The 23751-nt window shown below is 35.5% G+C and overlaps 1 protein-coding gene across 1 annotated transcript in view; it reads right to left on the bottom strand.

Annotated features, from left to right (window-relative positions):
* usp43a (ubiquitin specific peptidase 43a) overlaps positions 1–23751 on the bottom strand; it is a 147147-nt gene that overhangs the window by 28738 nt on the left and 94658 nt on the right. Inside the window, exon 12 of the mRNA XM_024289726.2 lies at positions 8284–8403. Within this exon, the coding sequence (XP_024145494.1) occupies positions 8284–8403 (120 nt within the window). The remainder of the gene's footprint in view (positions 1–8283; positions 8404–23751) is intronic.

The following is a 23751-nucleotide window of genomic DNA, read 5'->3' on the forward strand; positions in this document are numbered from 1 at the left end:
TTTATTTTTATAAGTGCAGGTAAGCATCTGTTTTGTTCCAATCAGGGACCTTTTGTTCGTTGTTTTGGCTTCGATTCTTGCAAAAGCTGATTTTTGCTCCCTCCTTTTACTTGATTTGACTCGGAGAAAAACAAAATCTGTTCAATTAAATTCCTCGTCTTTCTCTTTGAGGGTGGAGCACTTCAAGACAACCAACGTTGTGGATTAAAGCATTTCAAAAGAGCAACATAAAATAAATTTGGTCATGAACACCAGATATAGACGGTTTGTGTAAATAAATGTCAACATTTTTGCAGTAATCAAAACATAAATCACAGCAGCAGCTTCTGTTAAGTGAACTTGAAATTAGTCTCTAAAAAGCAGAGAGCTAAAGCTTTAAGCCGTTTTAAAAAAGAAAATTATGCCGCATAGTGAAATGATTAAATGTCTTCCATTAAGCGCTGTCTGTCTATCCCGAATGATCCAATTAGTCCCACTTGACAATAAAAATTGGATAATTTTTATCTCAAAGATGCTCAAACCTTTATATGTCTTTGAAGCTCCTCACTTCATGAAAATCAAGTGTTCTGACCAAGTAGAGCGATCTTTGCCAGAGAAATCAAGGCTTTTCTCCCCCCATTCAACCAGTGTCATGTAAAGTTTATACAATACTCTTTCAGAGAAATGTTTTCACTTTAATTGCTGGGTTTAACAGACATCATAATCGCCAAATTGTTGTCAACATTGCTGTATTTGACTGCCTGACGATGAGTCATGCAGCCGTTTAGTATGTCCAGCTGAGCCACTCAGGCAAAAGCCAATAATGATCATCGAGCTGCTGGAAATTGTCAAACTTTCTGGAGCTTAGTAATATAATGATGTGTGTGTGTCCAACAAACAATAGAAGAAATACGGAGAGTTTATGATAGCAGTTTACAGTAGAAACAAACTGTGTGAGGTCACACTGTCAGTGTTTTACAGTTACAGCCATTTTCTTTGTTATCAGATCTTTAATATTTTGAGTCCTAAAGACTAAAACATGAAAAGTTATTAAAGTTTGCTTCAGAAAATGATAAAGAAAGTAAGCAAATCAAGTTTTACCAAGAAATTATTTAATATCTGTATTATTTTAGGAGTGTTGTTTAACATGCTGAACATTTAGAATGTTTGGAACATTTCTAATTTAATATATCATGTGTCATAATATTTAGTTTTTATGAAAATATTGCACACAATGTGAATAAAAATGCATGCAGAATTAAAAAAATAAAGTTTCTATTCAACCTTTCAATAAATTATTTTGTATGGAGTTTAAAAAAATGTTTTTAATTCAAATTCAATACACATCTGGTTGCAACAACCTCTTTAATGATCATGTCTTTGGTCTGATGTTATTTCAACAATATAGGACATTCCTTCCAATTGTTGTCTTTAAATTAGATTTCCAACGTGTGAAACTTTCCAAGATCCCTGAATAATCTGATTCAAAATTGATAATCACTATTACTGGGAGGCACTATATGTGATATAATTAATCTTACAATAATAATATAATAATATGATATAATAATACTTTAATAATACTACCCTATAGTGCAGAAAATACTGTGTTTCCACAATCAAATATCTGTATGTATTTTAGTTGCAGGATAGAAATACTAAAATTTAGGACGCTCAAAAGTATTAGAATTCACCTGAATTAGAGGAGAAGAAATCTGTTTTGATTTTCTGCCAGAAAAGAAGTACATCAATGTCAGATTTTCCTAATGAGTAGATAGTCTAGGTTCAGCAGAGTTAAAAACTGAGGCAGAAAATGTCAAACTCCTGCAAATCAGCTGCGTTTTTTGAAGTCTTTTTAATGATGCGTTCACTGACCCCAATTAGGTGTTTGTTTTAAACGAAAACTATTCACTCAAATTTTTCACAGAGGAAGTCACTCAGTTTTAACTTATAGAATCCTCGTGTTCTGTCCAAAAACAGAACATTCATCTAGTTTTTTTTATTCTAGGAACAAAACTTGGACATGAAGCAATGAGATCATAAATTACAGCATTGGTTCTGTGTTATCACAGGTTAGTTCAGACACACACCCTTGTGAGATAAGCTGTCGTCGAGGTGCTGCATGTGACATGTACTGTAGCAGAACAGCAAAGAACAAACAGAACCATCACAACAAACCTCTTTCCCCAAAGCTGATGTCAACACCACATCCACTTATAGATTCAAGAGCAGCTTTTTACTAGCTGCTTCTCTACAGGTGAATTACCGAAACGAAAAACAGCAGCACCTTTTCATCACAATAAAGTAGAAAATCTGTGTAAATATAGCTAAAAGCCTGAATACACTTGATACACTAAATATGTTTGTTTCCTTTCTACTTGTATCTTCTGACAGAAAAACTATTATCTATAGATGGGGGCTTGGGGTTGTGTTGTATATGAGAGTGTTACAAGAGACCATTGATTAAAATTGCAGGGGAACAGCTCAACGGTGCAGATGTATAATGGCTGTAAATATTATCCAAAGTGTTTCTATGACATTAAAATGGGTGCAGAGCCGCAGTGGCCGACGCACCGCTGCCAGAAAATGATTTCCATGCTGCGAGGTTACTGCAGCTACAGGCTATAGATCTGCCAGAAATGCAAAACAACTGCCCAAACAAATGTAATTAAACTGGGTGGAGAAGCAGACTGTTGGCAGAAGAAGCCACAACATTTTTGACATAAATCCAAAGGTACTTTACTCTTTATATCAAAAAATTACAGCAAAAAGTAAATAAAAATGGGGTGAGTTTAAATTTACACAATTACCGTATTTGAAATTGGTAATTTCAAGCTTGTTTGATCTGTTTGTTGGGAACGCACAAGAAGGAATGGATAAATCTTAATTCTTTCTCAAGCCTAAGACGCATTTGTGGTATGAACAATGTTTTTATTTAAACACTTCTATTGAGTTTCAAGGTAATGTACAATAGGTTTTGTCAGTCACAAGTTCTCTAAGTTGTTTGAATGAAAAAAGATGAGAGGTTTGTAACGTTTATAATAGTTGCACTTCAACTGTTAGAGACAGAATGTGAAAAGAGGTTTTAGAAAACCCTGTTGTGTATTGAATTTGAAAGAAACTGTTACTTCTTCCTTATAAAGTTCTTCTTTCCTCCATTGTTACCTATAACAGTATAAGCAAGCAGCTTAGAGAGAAGAGATCAACTGTTCGAGAGATTCTTAGAAAATGTAATAAATACAAGACCACAGATAATCTCCCTTCACCTGGGGCTTCATGCAAACTCTCAACTCCTGAAGTACAAATGATGTTGAGAGCAGTAAGAAAACAGCCCAGGACTAAACAGGGGAACTAATCAATGACCTGAGAAGAGCTGGGACCACAGTAACCAAGGTTACTTATACCACATGGTGTCCTCATGGATCTATGATGGATCATGGACTCATGGATGGAGGGAGAAGAATGCTGAGATGCATCCCAAAAACACCATACCCACAGGGAAGCATGGGGGTGGAAACATCAAGTTTTAGTTCCCCAAGGCTCCATCCTGGGACCACTTCTATTTAACATCTACATGCTCCCACTGGCCCAGGTTATAGAGAACAACAATGTTAGTTACCATAGCTATGCAGATGACACACAGATATATATTAGACTGGCACCAGGAGACCGAGGCCCTGTACAGACTCTTGGTAAATGCATTGAGGACATTAATGACTAAATGTGCCACAACTTAATTCAGTTAAACAAAAACAAAACTGAGGTTATTATCTTTGACGCTAAAGAAAATAAAGGTTGGACGTCACTACAGAGCTTCAATCTATTCAACTAAAAACTACCAACCAGAACAGAAACTTGGGTGTAGTGATGGACACAGACCTACATTTTGATAATCACATTAAAGCAGTCACAAAATCAGCCTACTATCATCCCAGAAATATTTCAAGGATGTCTCAGGGCTGCCTTTTTTCCAAACGGGACAGGACAACTGATCCATATCAAGGAAAAGATGAATGGGTTCATGCATGGTGAGATTATGGGCAAAAACTGTCTTCCATCAGTGAGATTATAGGGATGAAACATGGTTGAATTTTCCAGCATCGCTATGGCAACAAAGGAGTAGCTACATTAAAAGCATTTCAAGGTTCTGGAGTGACCTGACCAGTCTCTGGACCTCAGTCCAATATAGAATCTATGGAGGAAGTAGAAAGTCGACGTTGCCCAGCAACAGCCCCAAAACATCACAACTCTTGCAAAGAGCAGCTTGTGTATGGAAAGCTAGTAAAGACCTAAAGAAAACATTTGACCTCTGTCAAATTGACCCAATACTTATTTTCTGCACCACTAGACAAAAAAAAAAAATAGAACAATGTGATTTTTTTTTCCATTTAATCCCTCACACTTTCTATGAAGAACATTACAGATAAAATTCATCTTTGTAAGTGACTGATAAAAACTTGCTTTATGTTAAAAATAAATATCTAGAGATTGTTAAAGTGATGCAGTGTGTGTGGATGGGTGGAGGAAGTCGTGAAGGGTCCATATATGACAAGAGAGCTTCTGTGTTTTTATAAATAGATGGAAATACAGTAATGACTGACTTATATGCAAGAACATAACAGGAACACAAGAGACATTTGGTTGGAATAAAATAAAGGACCAACATCAGTCAAAAGGACAGAGTATAATTATTACATTGGTGCTGCTACTCCAAGTACTGATAAGTACTTCTAGTTGCCATAGAAATTAAGCAGTGCTTCTATTACACCGGTAATGAGCTGAGCAGTGTTTGAAAATATCCAGCAAATTAAACTTTATAAAATAAATTAGCTGTTAAATTGAGGTCAAGGACTTTGTTTTCAAATAAAGAATTAAAACCAGATCTTGGGATTTAATTAAAAAGTTTAGGGATTTTGTCTTTTCGGCTTTTCTTTTGCTCTCAACACAAACGATAATTGAAATTCTCCAATTTTATATTAAAGACCTCCTTTTTTATGACCCGTATCTGATCCGCTCTTGATGAGATGTTTGATCAGCCATGAGTATTTCTTAAAGATCTGTGGAAATGCAATCCAATTATTATTGTTTTTTTTTTTCTTTTTTTTTAATGTTGAACCAGAATTTCCCAGAGAGCAACAGGAATTCAACGTGTGTTTCTGGTGGATTTACTAATTAGCTAAAAACTGGTTGTTTCAAACTATATGCATAGTATAGATCTATTATAGGGATAGCAGCAATTCCTTTGATGAATTGAATGTATCATATCATGTTTAAAACTCTAGTTTTCCATGTTTTTGAGTCATGTGTCGCACTTGTCAGAAATGAACATTGACAGCTGCTAAAGGGCTTATTTTGACACAATCAATTTCCGTTACACACACACACACACACACACAAAAATCTCTAAAGTTTACTACAGTTCGTAGATGATACAATTTATTTTAAAAATGTTAAAATGTACTATTAAGCAATATTTAAATGTAAGGAATATTTAAAATTTCTTTATAACTTGTATACACTTACAGTTTTGAGGGATTGGTGTAACTTTTCTGATTAAAACATATTTGTAAACTTTACATTCCATTTAGTTTTTATTTAATGTACTTTATTTTTTTTATTTTACTATTTTCAATTATGTCACACCAACAAAATTGTTATAGATGTTACATTTAGAAAAGAATGAATATAGATTAAAACTATATATATATATATATATATATATATATATATATGTCATTAAATAAACTGATTGTTTTTGTTTCTCAAGCTTATTTTAAAGTGTGTGCATTTGATTTTTACTTGTTGTGACCATAATATACTTTGAGATCTTTGTTTCTTCCCGCTGGAGGGAATGGAATGGGTTTAAACCTAAAATAGCACTCAGACCTGTCCATTTCTTTGATATAAAACTGATGCAACAGATTCTCGCTTGGAACCAAACTATGAATCAAAGATGCAATTATTCCCTCGGGAGCCTTTTTTCTCTCTCTTTGCTGTTTTCTTCTGGGAATTTCTCACATATTTTATAAACTTGTCTTGCTTTATTACTTTTACACTTCCTCTTTTGTGCACGTCTGCCATAGCATTTATTTTTTAGTTAATGAAAAATTAAAAGACTATTAGAAATCTTTGAAATTTTCTAAATATGTTTTTGATTCTATGAATGGGCTGAAATAGAAGCTGTACATCAAAAGATTTTTGACCTGGACACATCTCTGCACTTCATCTAATTAGTGATACTTTGGATTCCATTTGAGGTTATTTAAAAACCAAAGAGCACACAGGCTGTAGACAGAGGGCTTGTTCTGGTTGAAAGAAAGTCAGATGGTGCCTAAACTTTAGTTGTTTGTAATAAGTGTTGCCTCCAGGCTTGCAGAATTTGCAGAATGATTTATACAAAAAAGGAGAGTAGAATTAAGAAAAAAAAAATATCTATATAAATGTTTTCTTTGCCATTTTTTACCCACCATATTGTATTATTTAACCTTCCATGTTTCATTCATTTTCCTGCTCTGACCCAATTGAAATCACTGTCTCTACTGAGCCAGCAAGGGTGGTTAGGGATCCAAGTTAAAAACAAAAAATCTATTGCATAACAAAATACTGTTTGTTCCACCCTAAAGTAAAAAAGAGGTTTACCATCAGCCATCCACATCACTACTGCTTGCTTGTCTCAATCTGCAGGAATCGACCCACATTTCAAGAGCGAAACCCACCAGGCAATGAAGAAACTTCATTTCACTACCTGTATATTTGATATTATCTCCTCTTTTTAATCAATTCATGAAACATCCTAAAAGGTTGCCTTTTTATTCTGGGTTTATGAAGTTAATAAGTATCTTACAATTCACTCCACTTCAACCTAAGCACCTTTATTCCCTCATGGTATGTAAATAAAGGACGGCAGGATGAGCCCTTTAATGCAATAAAGGACATAAGACCAGATTTAAATATGATCGAAATAATATTTTCTATCACGATTTATATTCATATGTTCAGTCTAAAGCAGTAAAAAGAAAGACCTGTGAAAATGATACTATATTCATTAAGGCTGGGAATCTCAGGATAACTCAAAATACAATGCAATTCATGATACATGGATCATGATACAGACAGTATCACGATGTGGCAAACATTGCAATAATCAATAAATTACCTTGAAAATCTATGTAATATCACAATTTTTTAAACAACGAAATCCTTTTATTTTTCTCAAAACAATTTATAAGAAGAATTTGAAACACATTATATGAATTTAGCGCATTTTACAACAGTAAAATAAAATGATCAATAAATTCAAATGTCTTTATAATAATAAAAAAGGTTTTAAGGTAAAAAAAAGAAACACTGCTCAAAGTAAGAACTAAAATGCAGAGTATATCAAATAGCCTTCTCACTTTAAAGAGCAAAAAATTAATATTCACAATATTATATTTTTTATTCATTTAACAATTTATGTCAGTTTATCACTGAAGCACAATGAAAATGAACTTTTAGCCTCTTAATATTATATTATCATTGTTTTTTTACAGTGCTGGTATCCCTAGTCATTCCAAAACTCATTTTAATTCAAATTTCCTGCACTTATCTTTGATAAACATCATTTTAGTGATGTGCTCCATGTGTATACCACTAGTATACACACCTGTTGAAACTGCAGCGCCTAGACATCTCACTTGGACTGTCTAATGCTGCGCACCTGGGCAATGAATCCAATCGTGAAGTTTCTTTTTATTAGTTGCAAAAGGTGGACCAACATCATATTGAACTCTATGGCTTAGAAATGGGACGGTACTTCAGTTTATGTATGAGTCAAGCCAGATGAGCCAATAGTTTTGTAATATAGTGTATTTAATCTCTTCTACCAGAATCTCTGGTAGACAGGACCAACTACCCCGGTCAAGAAAACTATACTCACATAAGAGTCATTTCGTTAGTTAACATTGTCACCTTGGACCCTCAAAAACATCCATCTAACTTAATTGCACCTATACGCCTTGTAACAATATTATTCCCTCAAAAATCAATTGAACCTCACAAGTAAAACATTAGCCCGGAAAAGGTAAATAACACGTTAAATAAATGAAAAATTACCCTTTAAAACACCCGCTATGACATGAGGATAGACTTTACAGTTGGTAGGCAAAGAACCAAAGTATTTTACATTCAAATTAACCTCTGGGCTTTCATCAGTGTTCTTGCTATTAGCATTACTACCCTGTGGTAAATAATGATGGATTTAATTCAGTTTAAGATGAATTGGATCACTTGTCTTCATCAACAGCTACACTGAGGGTCACCAACCTGTCGGAAGCGCTTGAGGTGGAGGATCAGTATGTCAGGCAGCGTCCACAGGCTCATTTTCACCATGCCCTGCTGAAGCTGCTTACAATGAGGGCACTTCCAAGCATCATCCGGGGCAAGCTGCAATCAACAGACCAAGCAAAAATATTTACACACATTGAAGTTTCTTTTTTTAAGTGGCAGTTTTTTCTTTTTTTTAAAGGATCTGTCAAACATTGCAAATTAGTTCATCCTTCCGCTTTAAGTGAGATGTCTTTTTCTCCTCAAGCTTCTCATCAGTTAATAATTTAATTATTGGTTCAGGCAGCTTTTTTTATACATGTGGACACATTTTCATTTTCTGTTCATGAAGGCTGACATCCCCTAACATAAAGCTAAATCACACAAATAAAATTAATGAGAAAAAAGTGAGACATGCAGAACTTGCACATGGGAAACCAGGATTCATTAACCAGGGGGCGGGATGAGTATCATGAGCAAGACTGACCATCCATCCATCTTCTGGTCATCCGAGACCAGGTCAAGCAGGCAGCAGTCTAAGCAAAGTTGCCCAGACTTCCCTCTCCCCGACCACTTTCTCCAGGGAAAGTCCAAGATGTTCCCAGGCCAGCCAAGAAACATCGTCTTTTCAGCGTGTCCTGGGTCTTCCGCCCAGTGGGACATGCCCGGAACACCTCTCCAGAGAGACGTCCATTTGTTGATCTCACGCTCCGATCTTCCCTCACTCATGAACAAGATATTTAAACTCTACCTGAGGCAGGAGCACTCCACCTACCGAGAGAGGGCAAACTACTTTTCTGCGGTCGAGAACCATGGCCTCAGACTTAGCAGTGCTGACCCTCATCCCAGCAACTTCACACTCGGCTGCAAACCCCTCCAATACATGCTAGAGGTCCTGGCCCAATAAAGCCAACAGGACAACATCATCTGCAAAGAACAGAGATGAAATCCTGTGGTCCCCAAACCAGGTTGCGCCTAGAAATTCTGTCCATAAAGACTATGAACAGAACAGAGGATAAAGGGCAGCCTTGCCGAAGTCCAACATGCACCTGGAACAAGTCTGACTTACTGCTGACTATGTAAACCAAGCTCCTGCTCCGGTCATACAGAGACCGGACAGCCCTCAGTAAGGCTTCCCGGATCCCATACTTCCAGAACACCCTCCACAAGACACCACGGGGAAGGCGGTTGAACGCCTTCTCAATGACCAGGACAGAAACCGCACTCTTGCTCTTGGATCTGAGGTCTGACTATCGTACGGACTCTCCTCTCCAGTACCCTGGCATAGACTTTTCTAGACTTTCTCATGGGCAAGACCCTTTGCGCTACTGCCTGTGTCAGGAAGTGCATTCGGCTTAAAAAATCTCTGCCAAACCACTTCTGCGAATAAGTGCAAGCTGATTTGCTGTGGCGAATCTTGAAGGGAAATGCCGAAAGGTGAATGACAACTTTGCAGGTATCATCTGCTGGAATGATATTAGCCATTTCTTTATACCAGGGGTGTCAAGCTCCAGGCCTCGAGGGCCGGTGTCCTTCATGTTTTCCAGCAATTTGCTGTTGAAGCTCCCTGTTGGCTAAACACACCTGATTCAGGTAATCAGCAGCAAGTACGGCAGGATTTATAGAAAACCAAAAGGAGGCCAGCCCTGGAGGCCTTGAGTTTGACACTCCTGCTTTAGACTGTTAAAAGTTTTGACCTTGATTTGGAGGAAGCTGCTAGAACAATGCAAAGTGGTCAACTTTTAATTAGAATTTTTTTTTCTCCATCTTTTGTGTCTGTCCAGTACACGAAGAGCTTTGTCTCAACTGAGGCCCACTGCTCTGCTAACTGAAACGTTTCACGATGTAATTAAAGGGGTTGTTGTTTTTGTACAAAACCCCTGAAAATCATGAAATAATTATAATAGCAGCACCGCTTTATTTATTTATTTAGTTTTAAGCAGCATAAAATAGGATTAGCACCTACTTTTGTAAAACCAGGGGATTTTCCATGGAGAGTGGAGCGGCTGATTTCCATTTTTACTCTTAACAATTATATTAAAAGGTAAATTTTGGGCTTACAGCATTCCTTACTGCAGTAGGTGGCCTATCGTGATGTTGTCAAAGTGAGCATGTTTCCTTGAGGCCGTAATGTTGTCATTATTTTAGATATTTAATTAAGATTATGCTTCTGTATGCAAACTCACACAGACTGTAATTACTCTGGAGCAGATTCACATTAATAAAAATATCTTTACAGAAGTTGCTTTAGAAGGTTCGAGTGTTGGTTTCAGAATATCAATGCTATAGACCAACACCATGTGAAAGGAGCTATGTGCATGAATGGCATCCAAACACACCCTCTCCCTGGCTTTACCAGGAACATAAGCCTCTGACATAAGAAAAATATTTGGGTTTTTTCATACTTCTATACAAACATGTTTACCAGAAAGATTCCTGCCTGTATTATATGCCAGTCCATTTCAGACAACACCCGTTTCAAAGCTCAACCTTGCAAACTTATCTGTTGCTATGGCTACAACACACAGGGGGTCATTAGTCTCTTTTCAAAATATCCTCTTTTCGGGAAATGCATTACAGGATGTTGAGTTTCCTTTATTGTATAGCTGGAGACGTGTCTGTTTTTAAATGAAATCTAATTAGTCAGGAAACAGAAATGGCATTTTAATCCTGTATGTGACTGCAGAGCGCTGCGACTTTTCAGTGAGCGCTGGAATAATTTCCTGCAGAGTAAGTACCATCAAGTGGAGGATCATTCAGCTGTGATACAGAGGGAAGAGGGAATGCTATGAACCAGATGTGTAATAAAATGATCAGTCTAAAAACAATGAAAAAACACTTTCTACATTCTTCGTAAAGTTTCTCATCTATCTCTCTACAGGTTCCTATAAAGCCACAACGCGAGGAAAAACAGGAATTGAAAAAATATTATAGAAAACTCAAAATTATTACTGATGAAAGGATTAAAACTATATGTTTGAGTATTCAAGATAAAAACATTAATACACCTTTTTACCTCGGGAAATGTTAGGAACTGTGAATTTATCTCATTTCCCTTCCAAGCCTTTCTAAAAACCTTGTTTGTATAGCCTGCCAGGACTGAGGATGTCTTCCAGATTTGCTGGCTGTAAACAGCAGACATGGAGGCAGGTATCTGGTTGACACCAAGATTAAGATAAAAAAATTGAAAAAATTGCTACAAAAATTTTGTTTGATTTGCGGCTTTGAATTTCTGTGTTTGGAATACAGTATAATTTGATGATGCAGAGAAAATAAAACTCCTGTACTCCAATATCCAGCTCTAACCTCCAACCATCAAGTTTGCAGACGACACCACTGTGGTGGGTCTCATCAACAACAATGATGAGATGACCTACAGGAGTGAGGTGAGCAGGGTGGCTATGTGGTGCAAGGACAACACTCTCCAGCTGAATGTGGAGAAGACTAAGGGGATCGTTGTGGACTTTAGGAGAGCTCACACCCAACTCGCTCCATCGAGCATCAATGGTGCTGCTGTGAAAAGGGTGTGCAGATTTCCAAAGTCTCAAGAAGTTCTACCGATGGCTAGAAAGTGCTGACAGCACTGAGGCGCTCATCCTGGCGGCACAGGGACAAGTCCTGAGCACCAGAGCTTTAGGGGCTCAAATCTACCACACCAGACAAGACCCAAGGTGTAGGCTGTGCATAGAGGCGCCGGAAACAACCCAGCACATAACAGCAGGGTGTAAGATGATGGACTGGAAAGCATACATGGAGAGCCACAACCAAATAGATGGAATAATACACTAAAAGATTTGTGCAGAATATGTACTTGCACAAGCACTTTGAATTGTCTTTGTACATGAAATGTGCTATACAAATAAACTTGCTTTGCCTTACTGAAAACCCTAAAGTCAAAATGAGAAACGCCTCCGAAAGTGGTAGAGAACTAGAGAGCAAAGATCCTGTGGGACTTCCAGATACAGACTGACAGGATGCAAATGGCGAACCAACCAGACATTGTAGTGGTTCTGAGTTGCACCTCTGGTCTAGGAGAAAAGCTATTTCACTTCACTGAGTACCACTTCTTCTATGGATGATTAAAAAAACAGGGAACCTTCTTTTGACTTTAATAGAGCGTAAGTGAACCATATTACTGATTTGTATTTAACTAAACAATATGTTTTTATAACTAACTTTGTTAGTTTAAGCAATACTGCCAAATTCAGAACCATCCCACCTCAGAACGATACAAAGTACTTTAAATTTGAAACCCGTTTAACCCCTTATGTTCAAAAACATACATCCAAAAGTGCATCCAAAATGAAACCAGAGTTATAATAGGAACTGAAAGGAAACGGCGTTTCTTAAACCTGAAAAAAAAACTTTAAATAGTGATGTTCTATGACACCACAAAGATCTCATCGTTTAGGATTTTTTCTACCTGAGCAATTTAATGTCAAACAGAATGGTGGGCAAGACCTTCAACTATAAGACTGCTTTATCAAAGAATCAACTCACTACTTCAGATCAGTCCATTTTTACAATTTACAACTTTTCTAAAAGCAATTGCAACATTTTATAATGGAACCAGATACTTTTGTCAGTTCAGTATTGAATATGCCAACACTGTAATTCTTGGTTATATGATTTGGATAAGATTTAACTATTTATTCCTAATTTCTGACAATTTCTGGAGCTTCATTTTTAGATAATTGAAATGTATTTTCTATTATTAATACCATATAAACATTGTATTAAGACTAATGCATGCAAATTGTTGTCAAGTACTTTTTACTAATTCCAGAATGCAAATGAAGGTCTTAAGCAACATATGAAGATGTTAGTAGAGCCCATGAAAGCCAAAAGGAAACTGTTCAGAATGGTACAAGGTCAACAGCTCTTTTCACTCCTTTAAACATCGTCCAATTGCCAGAGGAACTGCTTTGAAAACTTCTGCATTTATCTCACAGAAACCAGGCTGGAATGGATTCAGCTCATGTGTCTGTGCTGGCTCTAACTACAAATGCGCCCTCCTTTGATTTAAGCTGTGGTGTGTTGTGTGGTGTGCCATGCACAACACACCACACGTGGATCGTAGTGGAAGGAAATTGCTCTGTAAAAAAAAAAAAAAAGAGAGAGACATGCAAAGGCATTACACACTGAATAGCTGAATGCTTAATTATATGTGTAGAGGTTCAAAAAAAAAATCTTTGTAGGGATCAGTTGTATAGAAAAGAGAGTACAGTCCTTGACAAATGAGAACCACATGAAATAAACATAAAAGAACATTTTATCAAACAGGTCTTTGTAATGGTGGTGCAGTCAGTGTGGCCTTCCTTTCAGTTTTACGTTTCTGCCGAGCACATTTGAGCTTCTTTAGAAAGAGGATGTTGCCACAAAGCCACAGTGGGGAGGGTAGAAGATTATACAAGGATTATAAAGGAAATTATAGACACAATAAGTACTTGTTTTTGTTTGGCTGGATTTAAATCATTTTCTTTTTTTGTTGTCTGTCACCATCTTGGCAGGTTGTGATGTCACTAAACCTTGGCCTCAGCAAATATGGGCAGATAGGCGGTACAAAACAAGCCAGGCGATTTTTGCAGCACGGCTGTGAAAGCTATGGATTTGCTGGTCACTTGTCATTTGAGATACATTCTGCCTTCTTCTGAGTCATTTTAAGGAATAATACAAAGTGATTCAATTTATTTCTAAAACGGCATTTACAACCACGGTTGTCTCAAAGCACTAACGAAAAAAGCAGAAATCTTTAGCCTGAGCTTCGATTGTTATTCAGTCCAGATCATTTCCACAAGGCCGAATGAACTCAGCTGTGCGCTAATGGCCTCTAAATGTAAGGGAGCAACAATGAAGGGGTTTTTCCTGGAGAAGTATTCCAGGCATGTCCCACCAGAAGGAGACCCTGAGGAAGACTAGATGCCCTGGAGGGACTATGCTAGCTACAGAACCGGAGGATGTTTTAGTGGTGGTGGTGGTGGGGGTATCTAAGCATTTAGAATTGATAGTGAAATATCAGTATAAGATTTATTTTAGCATGGCGTCAAAAAAAAAAAAGGGTCCATTGACGACACTGTGGTGCTAGGTCTGATCTCCAACAACGACGGGATGGCCTACCTAATTGAGATTAAAATCATTGAGGCATGGTGCCAAGTCAACAATCTCCTCCTCAAAACCAAAGAGATGATTGTGGATTTCAGTACAAAGCAGGTGAGGAACTACCAGCCCCTCACATTCAACAGGACCCCAGTGGAGAGAGTAGACAGCTTCAAGTACCTAGGTGTTCATACCATACAGGATTTAACATGGTCCTGCCATGTTAACACCCTGGCGTCTTCACCACCTCAAGCGCCTGAACGATTAAATTGCCCTAAAAGGTGCAAAAGAGATTCTACACCAATACCAGTGAGGACATCCTGACAGGAGGCATCAAGGCTTGGTTTGGAAACACCACAAAATAAGACAGAAAAGATCTCCAGAAGGTGGTGCAATCACTATGTATGTATATGTATGTGACAACTAAAATTTGAATTTGATGATGACCACATCTAGGGCAAGTAGCAACAGTGCTGTACTTTCTCTATTTGTAGATGTTCTGCCTTACCGTGGACACCAAGGCTTTTGGTTTGTAATCCTTTTGAGCTTTTATACAACTTAACAATTCTTGCTCATAGATTTTCTAAGAGCTCTTTTGTGCGAGACATAGTTCACATCAGGCAATGCCTCTTGAAAGCAGCAAACTCTGAGTTGATATGTGAGTTTCTATGAGGCAGGGAAGCTTTAATCAACACATCCAATCTCATCACATTGATTGGATTCCAGGATGGTTGATTCCTAGCTTCAATTAGCTCTTGGAGAAGTAATTTGCTTTGGGGTTCACATATTTTTTTCTATCCTGCACTTTGAATTTTTACATATTTTGTTAAAAAAAAAACATGAAAACGTACAACTTTAGTGTTGCATTAGTTTAGGCAGACTGTGTTTATCCAGAGGTCTGACCGAGATGAAGACCAGAACATATTTTACAACACATTCATGTAGACATCCAAGAAACAACAAAAAGTTAACATACTTTTTTCTTGCAACTGTACTTATGCCACCAGTGTGTGAATGTGTGCGTGAATGGGTGAATGGGTCTGTGACTGTGAAGCGCATTGGGCCCTCGAAGGAGGGTAGAAAGCGCTATACAAGTATACGCCATTAACCATTTACCATTTACACTGGGCTTAGAAACACGCGTTCAAGCAACCAGTTCCATTGAAAAGTCTATGTAAATGCACGTTTCGGGCTTCTGCTTTCAACGCTTCCACATTCAGGCATGGCTGTGCAAGGTTCTACAAATCTTTTTGGGCTCTACATATAAACGTATGGCCATTGAAAGTGTGTTAGAAATTAATCCAGTTGAACCAATCAGGGACTAATATTTGGTAGTGATATGATTAGCGGTTTTTTTTCAATACCATTAAAAAAACTATCACGAAAGAGAAATGAATAATTTGATAATCGTTTTGTGCCCAAATTCTATGATGCCAGGCTGTGAAAGAAAAACAGCGCTGATAAATTCATGAGATTTGCACCACTTTGACATTTCGCACCATGCCTCTTCCAACTGTGAGTACATGCACTAGTATTGGGTGGTGCATGTTGTCTGGTGTATGGTGTGTACATGGCTTAATGAATTTCACAATTCTTGGATTAAAACCAAACCGTATGTTACCACTGACCCAAATAATGGGAAAAGCGAATCATTGCATTTCTACTGCATTTGTTTGCATATGTTTTTGGTGAAATTGTCAAACACGTGCTAAATTTAGGAAGGAATTATTTTTGATTGTTTTAATACATTACACCAGGCTTAGTACTGTATAAGCCAATTAAAAGGTTTTCTTCATTGCTTATTAGCAAAGTAAGAAAATATTTTTTCTGAAATTTTACGTTTTTTTTTTATATTATTTCGTAATACACAAATCATGTATTGAACCAAATAAAATAATTAAATAGATGAAAAAACAAAAATCGAGGTTTGGACTGGATTGTGGAGAAAATGAATCACTGCATCCCCATAGTAACAATTGGTCATAGTCCCTATGCCTTATATTTTAACCAAAATAGAGATTTTTTTCCTTTAGTTGTGAGAATTTTCTCAGTTGAATACTGTTTAGTCCTCAGACTCTTTTCAGAAACAGGTTAAACGGGAGGTCAGAAAAAAATAAATAAATAAACAGCAGAACCAGACTGATCGAGGATGAACATCTGTCCTAGGAGGACAAGAAAAACACAAACAGGAAAAAACTGGATCTGTAATGGGACAAACAGGCAGGTTAGTATCTGCAGCAATAGAAGAAGACAGATGAATGAACACAGAGTCCCTGAAATGCCTGTTAAAGGACCATAGAAAAGAGTTAGTCATTGAAGCAGTGAAAACAAACAGGAAACAGATGTAAACACTGAAGTATAAAATGAACATTTATAGTCACAAATAGAAAATCTGATCACTGAGATTTTTTTAAACCATTCAGTAAGTTCATTTCTGTTGTAAATGTGGAACATTTAAAGATCTAGTCTAATGAAAATATTTTTTTTTCCATGTCTTTCTGGTATTTTTCTCATTTTAAATGTTTTCATTTAACTATTATTTACCCAGGAAAAAAAAAATCCCATTGAGATCCACTGATCTTTGTTTCAAGAGAGTTCTTGTCTTGAGGCAACAATTACACATACTTAAGACAGGTCATAAATACAAATAAATAAATGGGATAAAATAAAAAAAAGAATAAAACATAGTAATTAATGAAAAACAGTCACTATGGAGGCCAATTATATAAATAAAAATATTTTAATTTGATTTATGATAATCATTTTTTCAATCATTGTAAATCAGGGGCAGACAAAAAAAATGCAGTTGGAAAAAGCTTGTAAGTGTGATGTAAGACCTACAACGGCAAACAATAGGCTCCGTTCCGTGACATTCTGATACTTCCGCCTGCAGATGTCCATATCCATGTATGTCTTTCTTTCTTTGCTGGATCTAACCTGTACGGCTGGATAGCTCCACTTTTGTTGCACCTCTAATGTTTAAACAATGGGATGATGGGAAGTGAGGCCAACTCTGCGCCAACAGTCTGACTAGCGCCCAGAACTCAGAGGCAAATTTCTAAAGAACTACTTCCTAAAACGTGTGTCCTAGATAAAACAGACCTAAATATTTCCTAAAAACATCATAATTATAACTAAAAGACTGCTGGGAACGCTTTTAAAATAGATCAAAACATGATTGGAGAGGGACTTTAATGTTGGAGAACATGGTTACTTGTTAAACTGTCCCTGGTTTTAACTAGTTCAGTTAGTAAATAATTATAGATGCCATACTTTACTAAATTCAAAGAAACAATGTAAGATATATAACTCAACAAAGGTGATCTATTGTAAAGATAAGTGATGTTTTAGTTAAATGACTTCTTAGGTAAATGTTGACTTCAGTAAATGATGATGTATTATGAAAATGATCAATTTTTCAAGCATTATTTTCAATGCAAATGTTCTAAATACAAACTGCTAACAAATATAGTTAAAAAAAATGATTTTTTAAAATTCTCATTAAGAATAGAATAAAATAATTTTTCAAATTTCAATTTCAGAAAGTGAGTCATTTGTGTAAAAAAGTATAAAAGCAGTAAAAATCCATCAAATTGTTTCTGCAATTGTCTTTTTGTGGTGCAGTGGTCGTCAAGGAAACTAGATAAGTCACTAAAACAGAAATTTAAAAGTTCATCCATCCACTGTCACCCTCGTCCAGCGTGCATCACGGAATTCCTTACAGGAGAAAAGTGTTTAATCAGACCAGATAACAAAAGGCAGTGTTTAAGGTCAGCACAGCAATATCTAGACGCAGACAAAAGTCATGGCTGAAACCACAGTGGAGGAAACTTCTATTAAAAGGTAAATGATCGACGAGAATCAATAAACCTTATAATTCCAAAAGCTTCAAACTGCATGGACTGCAATGACAGGAGCAGTTTGAACACTGTGATACCCGGCGACATCAATGCGCCGCTTTGAAGTTGCACAAGGAAAATGATAAACCAGGAATAGATGAACAGTTCAGAATTCATACAGTCTTGTGTAAACACAAGAAGTCTGAAAATGTCAAGTTAGTTTGCCTGGAGAGGTTAAAAAAAAAGAAAAAAGAAAATGAATTAAATATTTTAAACCCTGTCTTGACGTGAAGTCTGCAGGAAACATGTTGTGATGACAAAAAAATAAAATTTGGGAAAGAAAAATAATTGTTTTTTATTATTATTTCTGGATAATTCGAGCCGTGAGAAGAATACTAAATAGGAGCTACAATGAAATCCATGATATCCCACTTCAGAGTGCTAGTGCACGAGTGTTCATGGAGTAACCCACTGAATGAAATAAAAAGGGAAAGCTGCTGATTTATTAAAAACCAAAACGAGGCACCACAGAGGCACTGGTCAAAAACAAAATAACATTTTTATTTATTTAAATAATAAAAAATAAAAAAAAAATCAACAGTTGTAAGGCACAAGGCTTCCATGTGCTCGGATAATTTGCATAATCACATCCCACACAACTTTTAAATAACACATCATGCAAAGAGCCTGGTTAGATAAGAAAGAGGTCATTTAGTCCTTTTTAGTCACAGCTTCCAATGTTTCATTTGAATTTCTGAAGGTAAATTGTGGAAATCGGTTGAAAATCATGACTGACAGCTCTTTTAAAAACAGAAATTAATGTGCATAAAAAAGGGGAAGTTCACATAAAACACAAACTTTTGAAAAAGCAAATAAATTAAAATGCTTCATTAATATTTATATGTTGAAACAGACATCTTCTACTCACTAAACATCAGACAGTTTTTCACACTTTGGTAGGACCTCCTTGGTAAACTTTGGAAAATAAATATTGTAATTGTGTATGTCTAAAACAATAGAAAAAGGAAAGATTTGATTTATAAAAACTGAATCTACATCCCTGTAAATAATAAAATAAAAACTTCCCGTCAAACTATATTTTATAACACCAACTATTTGATACAACAGTGTTTTTTTTTAATAACAAATTTAAAGTTGTAAGTGAAAAGAAAAAAAGTTGTAAATGTTCAATTACAGTTGTGAATTTATTACTTTAAATATTGTAAATTTACAAGTTTAAAACATGTACATTTATGAGAGAAAAAAAGTATAAATTTACAAGAAAAAAATCATAAATTAATGAGGAAAAACACCAAAGTTGTCTGTTCAGATGAAAGACACGGATCATTTCGTGAAAATCTTTCAAAAACAGAGGAAAGATTTTTGGACTAACTTTTGACTCAAAATCAATTTATTATTAGCATAAGAAGATTGAAAAGAATATGCTGAAAACTGGGCCTCTTTAGACAGACTTGGATGAGATTTTGTATTTTGTGAAGGAAAAAATGAAGTGCTCAGCTGGGATATCAGTGCCTTCATCAATGCAGAGATCCTGCAGGCCACCAATCAATATATAAAGCATTAATAAACTAAGAGTCAAAGAAAGGAGCTTCCAAACATTTGTAACGTAACCAATAAACATTCAGTTTACTTGTTCAAATCTGAGACAGTTTAACCAAATTAAGTTGTGTACAAGAAGTCGGTCTGCTGCTGACACAGCGTTCAGTGTTAGACTGTAGCCTCATTTGACTTTAATCTTGTAATATAACTTTTGTGATCCAACTCTTGTAAATTTCTGACTTTTTAAGTAAATTTACAACTTTGATCTCTTATATTTAAGAATTTAATCTTGTATTTTTTTTGGACCTAATCTCAGACAAAAATAAGTCATAATGTCATAACGTTACTTCTTTTTGTGATCTTGTAAATTTACAACTTTTTCTCGTAAAAATAAAATTTTTCTTGTAAAATTACGACCTTAAGTTTATAAATGCATATGTATTTTTTCTCAGAAATTTACAACTTTATTGTCGTAATATTAAATCTTTTTTGGTCCTAATCTCCTAAATTTCTTACATTTTCCCCATAAATTTACTACTTTAATTTCTTAAATTTGAGACTTCAATCTCCCAATATTTGTGGTCCCAATCTTACATAAATTTACGACTTTAATCTTGTAATATTACTTTTTTTGTGGTCCTACTCTGATGAATTTGCAACTTTTTTCTTAAAAATTTACGACTTCCATGTTGTAAATGTACATGTTTTTTTTCATGGAAATGTAAAACTTAACTGTTGTAATATTACTTTTTTGTGGTCCCACTCTCTTAAAAGTATTACTTTTTACTCAGAAATTTACTTCTTCAATCTCTTAAATTTAAGATTTCAACCTTTTAATTTTTTTGTGGTCCTAATCTCGCGTACATTTGCGAAAAAAAAAGTTTAATCTAGTAACATTACTTTTTTTGTGGTCATACTCTTGTAAATTTACACCTTTTTTCTCGTACATATACAACTTTTCTCATAAATTTACGACTTTAATTTAGTAAAATTAACATCTTTTTTCCAAGAAATTTACAACTTCAATGTCGTAATATTACTTTTTTGTGGTCCTTCGAATTTTCTTTTGTAAATTTACGACTTTAATCACCTAAATTTAAGACTTTAATCTCATTATATTGTTTTTGTGGTTCTAATCTCATAAATTTACAATTTTTTTCTTGTAAATGTACAACCTTTAAATCTTATGTTAAGACTTTAATCTCGTAAAATTTTTTTGTTGTCCTAATTTCTTAAATTTATGATAAAAAAGTGCTAAAGTTATGACTTTAATCACATAATATATATTTTTTTGTAGTCCTAATCTCATAAATGTACATCTTTTTTTTCTCGTAAATATAGGACTTATCTCGTAAATTTACTTTTTTCTAAGAAAATTACAACTTTAATGTCGTAATATTACTTTTTTTGTGGTCCTACTCTAGTGAATTTAAAACTTTTTTCTTCTAAATTTACAACTTTTTTTGCATAAATTTACGACTTTATTCACGTAAATCTACATATTTTCTTCACAAACATTTACGACTTTAATGTTGTTGCATTTCTTTTTTCATGGTTGTACTCTCGTCAATTTACATTTTAAATGACTTCCATCTCATAATACTATTTTTATTTATTATTTATTATTTATTGTGGTTCTAATCTCATAAATTTAAGAGAAAAAAGTTGCAAATTTACGACTGATTGCTTGTAAATGCAGTTCTTATTCTTAATACTCTGTCATAAATTGACTAGATTTTCATCATCCACTAACCTCCTTGGCCCGGTTGCTCGGCTGCATAGAGTGCTTGACCATATTCCTCGTGGAGAGCGTGTGAAGTACTTGCCGAGGCCTCTACCCTGGCATTAGAGCGGTCAAAGCGCTCTCAGCCGCTACAATCAGGGAGGACCTCTGACAGAACGACTTTGCTTAAGAGCCGCTCAGAACGGGCACAGAGGCTGCAGCGTTTGAAGCTGACACGTGCACCCAAGAAGCAGCTCATTGATCCATGTTTTCTGTAGTGAACATATGTGACTCATTTCAGCAGCTTTACATGTTTACTGTGAGAACTTTTACATCACAGCTCATGAGCTAGGCCGGATGCTGAGACAAAAAGAAGCCAGCAAAAAGATGTTTTTCTCTTTGGTTTTCAGGACATGAAAAATATATTAGTTGAGGAAATGTTTATGATTATTGGTCTCTAAAACCCACAAAATCAGGCGGAAATGTTTTGCTCTTCAGACTGGAAAATAACAATAAAAAAAAGACATTTGGAGCATAACTGCATCTGAAACAATGTCATTTCTTTATTACAAAAGCATATCGCTCTGATAGAGACAAAAAAATGGAAAATTACACTAAAAAAACTGTCATGTTAAATGAACATAAAAAAAAATTATGGAAAGGATTTCCACATAATTAAATAGCTTTACTTGAACCAAAATTAATCATATTGATCTTACTTAATATACTTACGTTGACCCAACTTGATATACTTGCGTTGAACCACCTCAATATACTTACGTTGACCCAAGTGAATATTAAGTTGGGTCAACTTGAATTTATTAAGTTGGGTCAACTTAATATACTCAAATTGACCCAACTTAATATTAAGGTTGGTCAATTTAAGTATATTAAGTAGACCCAACTTAATAAATTCAATTTAATCCAATTTAAATACTACAGTTGGATCCATCCATCCATCCATCTTCTTGACCGCTTCTTCCCTTTCGGGGTCGCGGGGTGCCGGAGCCTATCCCGGCTACTGAAGGGCGAAGGCGGGGTACACCCTGGACAGGTTGCCAGTCCGTCGCAGGGCCCCAATCACACACACATCCACTCTCACATTCACACCTAGGGACAATTTAGAGTCACCAATTAACCTATAAAGCATGTTTTTGGACGGTGGGAGGAAGCCGGAGTCCCCGGTGAAAACCCACGCATGCACGGGGAGAACATGCAAACTCCACACAGAAAGGTCCCAGCCGGGAGTCGAACCGGGGCCTTCTCGCTGTGAGGCAAGAGCGCTAACCACTGCGCCACCGTGCAGCCCACAGTTGGATCCAACTTAACTTATTATTGTTGCTGTAACTAATTTGAAACATGCTGGTTCAACAAAAAATAGATTAAATCCAATTATTTGGCTATACAATTACACCATGCTGTAAACTGTAATTTACAACTGTAAAACAAGTTGGGTCAACGTAAGTATATTAAGTAAGATCAATATGATTAATTTTGGTTCAAGTAAAGCTATTTAATTATGTGGAAATCCTTTCCATAATTTTTTTATGTTCATTTAACATGACAGTTTTTTGAGTGTACTTTAGAAAGTTAATTCCCCTTTTTTCATTCCAATTGTAAAGGCTTCCTGTTCCACTCAAAGCCACCTCTGGAGCTAAAAGACCGGCTCGACACATTTGTAATGAACATCACAGGCGTCCTTTCCTTTATGGTTAGACTTTTTACTTCCCACATAACTCTATAATGTGACAAGCTGATTACATTCTGTTAAAAAACTCCATATGACAATCTAATGGATTCAAAGTGTGGTGAGTTTTACTGCATAAGAGCAATTATGTCTATTTATGATTAAGAGTAATTATATTGTCAAGAAGAGAACATAATTTCCTTTATTTTCTATTGAATGCATGACTTTAAATTCTTAATGAATTTGACATTTCTGTTTTTTTTTATCGTTTTTCTTTGTTTTGCTAAAATTGATTGAAATAAACACAAATTAAATCATCTCTATGCATTTTTGTGAAACATAAGGGAACACTGATAGTAGCAGCAGTGATGAAAATACTAATAGTGCAACTACTTTAACAACATACTGTAATTTTAGAATAAAAAGTATTGTTTTATAGTTATTTTCCTATCAACAGTTGATTTTATTTCATTGTTTTTCCTGATTTTTTTTTTGGTAGGTTTTAGTTATTTATTTTTGTAGTTTTAACAGATTTTGGATTTAAATTATTTATTTATTTTTCA

This window comes from Oryzias melastigma, linkage group LG1 (genome assembly GCF_002922805.2).
Source record: "Oryzias melastigma strain HK-1 linkage group LG1, ASM292280v2, whole genome shotgun sequence".
NCBI classification, from domain to species: Eukaryota; Metazoa; Chordata; class Actinopteri; order Beloniformes; family Adrianichthyidae; genus Oryzias; species Oryzias melastigma.